Source organism: Dipodomys merriami, unplaced genomic scaffold (genome assembly GCF_024711535.1).
Source record: "Dipodomys merriami isolate MVZ:Mamm:240054 unplaced genomic scaffold, mDipMer1.0.p SCAF_69, whole genome shotgun sequence".
NCBI lineage: Eukaryota > Metazoa > Chordata > Mammalia > Rodentia > Heteromyidae > Dipodomys > Dipodomys merriami.
Window position 1 is genome coordinate 7068255 of NW_027206279.1, and position 8792 is coordinate 7077046.

The window sequence follows — 8792 nt, forward strand, 5'->3', positions numbered from 1 at the left end:
ACCCTTTTATCTATCTGTTGATTTTTAACTTTAATGGTTGTAATGAATTGAAACTTCAATTAAATTCAATGAAAACGTTTTAATTTAAATTGAATTCCAAGTTAACTGTGTCTGTGTTATATCTCTATATAGTCATCTCTTGATATCCCTTTGGGATTGGTTACCAGATCTCCTGAATAAAATCATGTTTAAGCCCATTATATAATGAATAGTAGTGTTTGTGTGGATCCTATGCATATCTTACCAAACGCTTTTAAATCATCTCTAAATTACCATAGTGGTAATGTAAATACTCTCTAAATAGACTATTTGCCAGTGAATCATCTGGGAAACAAGTCTGTACATATATTACTATTACATTTCCTCTAAAGCCAACAGTGGTTGAATGTACAAATGCAAAACTGTGGATATTAGAAGGCTAACTGTATTTGGCAAGCACAGTAATACAAGTCATAAAGCAAGATTAAGGTATATTTTTTCTAAAAAGAAAGGTTTATAATGTTACAGGGATAATATTTTTAAATTGTCTTTTTAAATATTTGTCTTTTTTCCACAGAATGAAGATGTCCGGCCTCACATCAGAGACAGATTTCGCTTGCATGATTTGCTGCCCCCAGATTAAATACAAAGACTTGTCAAATCACTGAAGGGGGAAAGAATGCAGGACCCTTTTGGACTAAGACAAAAACATTGCCATTACTGTTGAAATTTTGCATTTTTGTACCCCGTCTTGCTTTTCTTATCTTTGGTGCCCAATAATAATCAAGGGTTACAGAAAGAGACTTTATCTATCTCAGATTGAATACATACAGTAGGTAGGCTAAAACAGAAGAGTCTTTAGAACTAGTGCAACTCCAGTGAAATTTTTTTATGTACAGGACATCTGCAGTTTATAAAGAATTCTGTTTCTGCCACCAGCAGTTTGACCTGTAGTTCCACAGGATTTTATGATAATAACAGAGATGAAAATGGACTTTTATTTTCTCTCTGTTTGGTGCTCTAAGTGGGTTTGTAGCCACTTTTCTGTTACTTTACGATTCTCATTTCAACAGGAATGGCCAGTAAAAGTTGTTTTATTTTTCCTGTTAAGGTTTATAACCTTTTTACATTTTTGACCTGTAGTAAATTAGAATTTCATTATGCATTCCTTTTAGTTGAGGCGCTTCATAGTTTTCTGGAAATAGTCAGTTTTTAGTTTTTTTATTATACATTTGAATGGCCGTTTTCCTGCTTTGTCTGCCTGCATATTGTATATTTGTTTAAAAATATTCTCTACTTTTAGTCCATGTAAGTTTCATTTAGAAAGATATGCATTTATATTTTGTTTCTGTAATATTCTACTGTAGGTGAAATCTTTTCAAAAATCAAGAGACTGGGTAGATAAGAAAATATGAATGACAAATATTCAAAAGTTTAAACCATTGTGATGGCATGTATTCCCAAATGATAATATCTTGCAATGGCACACAGATTTAATGGATAAAGGTATACCTCAGACCTCACTGTGCTCACCAATCTTTGAGGAGAAGGAGTTCGGTCACCTGTTGGGCTTGATTTAGTTACTGCTGCCTTTGGTTTTCTCTAGGAATGGAAGTATTCAGCACAGTGGCTCAGTATTTTTAGTTACTTTGCATGGGCTGGTAGTACCTCTGTTATGCTCTTGGTTACAATCAATTTAAAATGCTGTGTAACAGTCTTGGTACCTCACAGTAGCTATGCATAGTCTTGTGGCACAGTACACTCCCAAGCCACCAATGCTCTCATAGTGGTTTTCTATGTTATATGAAAATAGTCTTCAAGCCTTGGTTCTCTAATGCAGCTACCACAAGAGGTTGATATTTTTATAGTGGCGTGTAATCTCCTTTTCAGGGGGCTTTTTATGGAAGGTAGAATTTGTAAAAGTTAGTATGCTTTGCCTCTCAACTGCATTAACATGCCACAGGCTCAGACTGTTTTTGTGTAAAGGATGTCAAAGAACGGCACTTTTTCTAAAGAGAAGTTTGATATTTTGTATGCTTGTTAAGAAAGTACAGTATTGGAAATTAAAGGTGGACAACTGATAATTGAGGAGTATGTCAGTTAATTTTTTATGTATATTACCTGTTTACTTGTACAACTTATTGTACAAATTACATGCAGCTTCATTTTCAAATGAATCCTTAAAATAAGGAAATCTTTTTAGGAAAACATTTAATTTTTGTATTTTTGATTTTAAAGGCATGAGTTATGTCAAGTTTTCAGTGTATTAATGAAGATTTTAACTTTTCATCAGGTTGAGTGTTTTCTTACTATATTATCTGTTGTATATGTAGTTAGCATATTGTGTCACTGAACTGTTTAAAAATCTAGCATGTAGAGCAAGCCTGTTTTGTGGAAAATCCTTATTCACTTAAAAAATAATCATGGCAGATTTTCTGCAAAAAAAAAGCAAAAGCATTGCAATTCAGAATACTGATTTTTTTTTTTTATTTAAAGAAAGGTATTTTGCTTGCAGGAAAAATACTACAGATTCATTTTAATGAGAATCTTTGAAATGTATTTATCTTTAGGGCATCTGGGCATCTTTATGCTGTTTGTCTTATTGTCTTTCTTGAAATAAAATGTACATATGTTACCTTTACATATGCGCTTGCTCAAAATTGTGAACCTAGTTACATTTCCCCCATCCCTCCTATTTTATGCTCAAATGGCAAACCCCAAAACCTATATAATATCTGAATTTTCAGAACACTTCAAAATTGCTGAAAGTTTTCTGATGAAGTGAATACTCAAAGGGTCTTCCCATAACTTAAAGGAAAATGTGCCCGTGGGCACTTTAATAATGAAAAGCAACTTTTAATCATCTTTTATTAGTGGTAAAGTTGTTTTCTATCCTATAGTAGAAAACTTCCCTTAAGTCAATTGATAAAATCAAATATAACCAGCTTCTATAAAAAAAATAAGGGAAATTTTATGTAGCCTAAGATGATTTCTTGAGACCAAATTAATATTTTTTTCTATTACTTTATTCAGGTAAAGTTGTTGAAACAAAAATTTAGCCAGCTTCCTTCCACCTTAATGTTTTATCTTCCCATCGTACCTTTTTGATAGATACTGAACACTTCCATTTAGTTTATTTGTTGGAGGTGTTTGTGTCTTTTGAATGAGATGTGCCCAGCCCATCAGCTCCCGCAGGAAACATGACTGTAATAATAGTGCAGGATTGATGGATTCTTGAGGTGACCCAGGAAGTGACCTGTGTACACATTACAGCTCTAAAGTATCTATTAAAATCGTGCTATTCCCAGTAACAATATCTGACTTTCAAGACATTCTTTTAAATATTTGTATCATGGTTACAGTGGATATTTTCATTGGTTGTGTTTTTAATTCCATGTAATATATGTAGCCCTAATCAGATTTATCACTGCATTTCTCTTTGGGTCCTAAAAAGAGGACTGATGACAATTCATAACCATAAATTGTTTTATATTAGCTAGTATGTATATTTATTTATCCAATGGCTTTATCTGTTTCCCAAAATTGGTTTGGGATTTGTTGAAAGCATTGTGTAACTTCTATAAATGGCTATTTTCTTGTAATTGTCAGTGAAATGGATGTGTACATTTTCTTAAAAAAAATATTTCTCTGGGGTAGTTTTGTTCATTTGTTTTTCTTAGGGTTAACATAAGAGTGGCGCTTTTTTTTTTTTTACATTATCATTTGCCAGTGACTTTTTCAGCTAGATTTAACTTTCATTCAACTTTCTAAAGACATTTGTTTCCCATTGTTTTATTGTCAACTTGCCTAACAGAGACTTCATCTCACCAATGAAGAAAACATTTCATTATTCCTACAGATCTTTCCAGCGAGCACAGAATTCTTCATAAGGACCTGATCACTTCCACATCTGTGTCAGTCACATAAAATCTGAAATGTAAAGGACAATGAAGCCTTCATTTACTTGTACTAATATGGTGTTATATACTACATCATTAGATAGTTAAGGTTTTCTGACCTGACTTCTCTTTGTCTTCCTAGGTATTTATTTTTTACCTCTTTTAATCTGTATGTCTAAATTAACTTAGTTTATAGTTACCCACCGAATAACTATGCCAAGCAACTAGGAAAGAATATTTATTTTATTTCCCCTTATAGGGGAAGAGTGGACTGGGAACAAAAATGTATGGGCCAAAAGGCCTTAGGTTGTCATTCACTTTCTTATTCCTCTCATGAGCTATAAATGAGTATAGTATTTTTTCAGTGCTGATGTATTTGATTATGTCCTTAGTTTTCATGTCTTCCCTGAGTTGAAAGCCTGCTAGGAGTTTGTATAAAATACATTTAAAATTTTCAGAATAAGAACCAAACCTCAGTACTTATATTTAAATGCTACTTAAATTATTATTGGAATCCAAGTCTCACTAACCTAGGATACATTTTTATAAAATGTTTCTCTGTATCTTGAAATTATTTGCTCCAGAGGTAAGAGTTCTGGGGGTAGATAGAACATATTTCAAGATCTTTTTAAAAAGGGGTTAAGAGAGCAACAAGTTTATACTAGCTTATGGTTTTGATACTAGCATTTTAAGATACATCAGTGGTTCTCAAACCTGACTGTTCACTAGGATTACTCAGCAGCTTTTAGAATACAGATTCCCAAAGCCTACCCTGGAAAAACTATCTGTTGTGTCTAGATTGGGCCTGAGAGTTCTGTATTTTTTAAAGCTCTCCTGGGTAATTCTGATGGACAAGTTTGGGAAATCCCTGTTTTAAATAATGTGACAGTGGTTTGAGAGTAGGTAACAAAATAAAGGTTTACCAGACATCTCTGTGGTAGAGTTTTTCTTCTTCTTCTTCTTCTTCTTCTTCTTTTTTTTTTTAAACTGGGACCAGATTTCACTTATTCAAGATACATGGAGGAATAAAAAAGATCGAGGCTACTGCTCATTATTTTTGTCTTTCGTATGTTTAATAGTTTGCATTTCTAGGACTTGGAATAGTTGATCATACACACAGCTGAAGGACATGTCCCTGAATGAGACCATTATATATATTAACAAATATTTCACTATTTTTTTATTTTATAAATCTTTGTAGAAATAAGCAATGAGAAGCTGCTTTCATCTTTTGAAATGGAATTTTTCAAGGCAGTGTCCTTTCAGCATTAAGGTAGGGGGGAATTAATATTCTCCCCACCTATTTCCACGTGAATCAATATAAAGTCATAAACATTTAAAATCTCAATTTAATTCCTACTTATTTACTATGCAGTATAGCCGTGAACAAGTATGTAGATTTAGTTTTCTCATCTTCAAATGCCCTGATCACCCTACCTCACAGGGTTGTTGTGGGGATAAATAAAACTTTTATGGAAGTACTTTTCTTCGATGATGATTTTTCAGCCATTAGAAGCAATGTAATTTCTAACAATTCATGTACAGTTTTTTCCACCTTGCCTTTTTATAGTAATCTTCAGGACAAACCTATATATAGCCTCTCTCTATATATATATAAAAGCTATATACAGATGAAAAAAACAGATCCTCAGGAAACTGGCTTTAGAGAGGGCTATGGCCTGAAGCCAAGTTTTAGGTCTTTCTGATTTTGAGAAACCTGAATTATGACATGCTATATCCTCATCTTAGCACTTTTGTATGATCGTGGCTTTGCATGCATACAAAACTTTTTCAAGCTTGTAAGTCAAACTGAACAATAAGATGTTTTCAAAGATAAGGAAGATAAATGGTTACTTGAAAGTACCACTTTTAAATTAAAAGTAAACTAGCTTCTAAGTGTACTGGTGGCCCTAAGGTAGAAGACTTAAGGGGTATCTAACTAGCTTCTACCAAAGCATTTCCAATGATAGGTGGGAAGCTACAGTCATGTTACAGCCTAGGCTTGGGTATAAATGTTGGTACTATTCTAATAAAAAATGAGAAGGTAGTCAAGACCCAAGACTGTTCAAATGGCCAACATTTGAGATCAGTGACCATAAACTTAATGATTACCAGGGGTAACTGATTTATATTCTATGTAGGGGCTGGTCCAAATTGCATGTGTTTTATACATAGGATCTGGAGCTTTCTTAAAAATAATAGTCCATGTAGGTAGTGAGGGGGTCCTGAAGCTAAAGTTTCAATAATCTACGTCTAACCTGTAAATCAGCTGTGGTAAATCCGCAGACGGCTTTAGGAGGCCCACCTATTTTTGTATACTATGCCAGTTTGCAAAACAATGAGGAAAGTTTAGTGAGCAGTCCCACATACATTTCCATTTACCTGTCCAGGTCAACAAAATGTGACCATTTAAATGATTATATATAGACACTGAATTGGGGGTAGGGGAGATATGGTGTTACTATGCAGCCCAGACTGGTCTCAAACTTAAATCTTCCTGTCTCAGCGTCCTGAGTGCTGGGATTACAGCGGTGTGTCACTGCACTTGGCTTGGTTCATAATATGTGTATTCCTTTTGGAAGTACTGGAGTTGGAACTTGAGGCCTTGTGACCCCAAACTCCTTTTGCTTTAGTTACTCTTCAGATAGGGTTTCACTTTTTTTTTTTCCCGCCGAGGCCTACCTTAAACCGCAATCATCCTACTTATTACTCCCACTTAGCTGGGATTGCAGATGTGTACCACTTTTTGCCTTGTCTGACCTCATACTGTGATTTTCCTCATTTTTCTAGTAGCTGGCCGTCACAGATATAAAGCCAGCCCAGGCAGCCTGCTGCACGCTATATAGTGAATGGATTGAGGCCGAGAAAGTAGGAGAAGGTAGATTCACTGGGTGGCTAAAAAGCAGTATAGAGATTTTTTTTTTTTGTCTTGTCGGTTATGGAGCTTGAACTCTGGGCCTAGGCACTGTCCCTGAGCTCTTCAGTTCAAGGCTAGTGCTCTACCACTTGAGCCAGAGCACCACTTCCGGTTTTCTGGTGTTTAGTTGGAAGAATCTCAGGACATTCCTGCCTGGGCTGGCTTTGAACCTTGGTCCTCAGATCTCAGTCTCCTGAGTAGACAGGATTACAGGTATGAGCCACCGGTGTCTGGCAAGAGAAATCTTGAGTAGGGTAGTAACAAGAGACATGGAGATAAATGGCTCCAAGGAGAAAACTGGGTACATCCTCAGAACTTGATAATGGGGGCCAGGAGCATTAGAAATTCAAAGATAATGCTCAGGGTTTCTACTTAAGCAACTACTAGATGTGTGTTGCCACCACTTAATCCCCCAAAGTATCATGTTTTCCTTCTTTTATAGTCTGTTGGTCACTGTTAGGTTTCTCCAGAGAACCAGATCAATAGAGGATGTATTTATAGATTTAAGGAATTGGCTTAGTTTGTAAGTGCTGGGCAAGCAGACTGAAGATTTGATGCTGTGGTCTGGAGGCAGAATTCCCATTCTGAGGATCTTCATTTGGACACAGTGGATGGATCTGCAGACATTATGGAAGGTAATCTGCTTTTACTAACTAGATTTACGTGTTAATCACATGTAACACATTTACAGTAACTAAAACTGGGCAACATTGGTGTCTGGGCCTATTCAAGTTAACCATTATAGTCACTAAGAAGATTGACCTTTACTTCTGAGATTGGTTCCTTCCTCTCCATTAACATTGCCTTACTATAGGCTCGCATTCTCCTTCATTCAGGCTAGAGGTCTATCTCAGTGGTAGATATGTGGCTCTGGATTTTATACTCAGTACAGCAAATCACGAAATATTTGTGTATGCAGGCACTACACCAAATGTTGGGTGATACCATTGTGAATATGATAAACTTTCCTCCGGGTCTTACGTTCCTGCCTTCTCTCTCGCCTATTTTCAACCCTCCTTTATAAATGGTTGCCTTATAAATAGATCACTGTTTCTTACTTTTAACTGGGCTGTAGAATAACTCTAGGAAGGCCATCTTTATAGAACGTTTATTCGTAGCTTTCTAAAAGTATGCAAGGAACGTGGCCCAGTTTGCACTAGAAAGAACAAGAGTGGCCAGTCGCTATTTAACTTGGACGTTGTGCCAAGTACAAGTATATACAACTCGTCAGACCCTGCAGAGGAGCCCAGCGGCTCAAGGGGCCAAGAGCTGAGCTCTTCTTCCGCACTTTTAGGATCAGTTTACCTGTTGGCTCAGTGTTTCTCGGATTGCTCTCTCCAGGCCAGGGGTCACCGCCTTCTTTCTACCGGAAACACCCTGGAGCACATTTCCCCCACGGTCTCTCCAACTCCAGTCTCACCTGCAAACCTCGGCTGCCGTTAAAGTATCTTTTTTACATTTCACCTCATAATGCTGCTTTTTGTTGCAGTCATCGCACTGTCCAAATTTGTTTACAAGGCGTCTCTCTCCGCGGTGCTTGGCCGAGGATAAGGTTTGAGTCTGTTTATGCCGAGCGCAGACGGAGGAGTCCCTGTGAGGCCGAAGAATCGATGCGCGGGCGTCGCGGGGCTCTGGGGACCGGAGAAGCCCGGAGGACGCCGGCGGCCTTCCATCTCCCCGCCGCTGACTCGACGCCCGTCCGCCCCGCTCTGGCTCCCCGCACCGGGCCGCAGGAACGCCGCCCTCGGTCCGCTCCGCTCGCTCCCCGCCGGCTCCCAGGGAAGTGGGGTGCCTCTGGGGGCCGGGGAGGCCTGGCCACCGTTCCGATCGCTGAGTGGTGAGAACAGAGGACCCGCATCCCGGCGGTGGCTCGGGGCTCCGGGGACCGGAGGGAGGGTGCGGGCAAGCGGCCGAGCGCGGTGGCGAGGACGCGCGAAAGCCTCGCGCCCGGCGGAGGACCTCCCGATAACTTCCCCACTTACTTGGCCCACCGGCGG

General features: G+C 38.0%; 1 protein-coding gene across 3 annotated transcripts in view; it reads left to right on the plus strand.

The window, feature by feature from the left end:
* The window catches only part of Ctdspl2 (CTD small phosphatase like 2), a 64478-nt gene extending 59119 nt beyond the window's left edge, over window positions 1-5359 (plus strand). For all 3 annotated transcript variants that reach the window (XM_070005993.1, XM_070005995.1, XM_070005994.1), the window contains exon 13: window positions 557-5359. In XM_070005993.1, the coding sequence (XP_069862094.1) occupies window positions 557-622 (66 nt within the window). In that variant the 3' untranslated portion in view covers window positions 623-5359. The remainder of the gene's footprint in view (window positions 1-556) is intronic.
* The last annotated feature ends 3433 nt before the right edge of the window (window positions 5360-8792 follow it).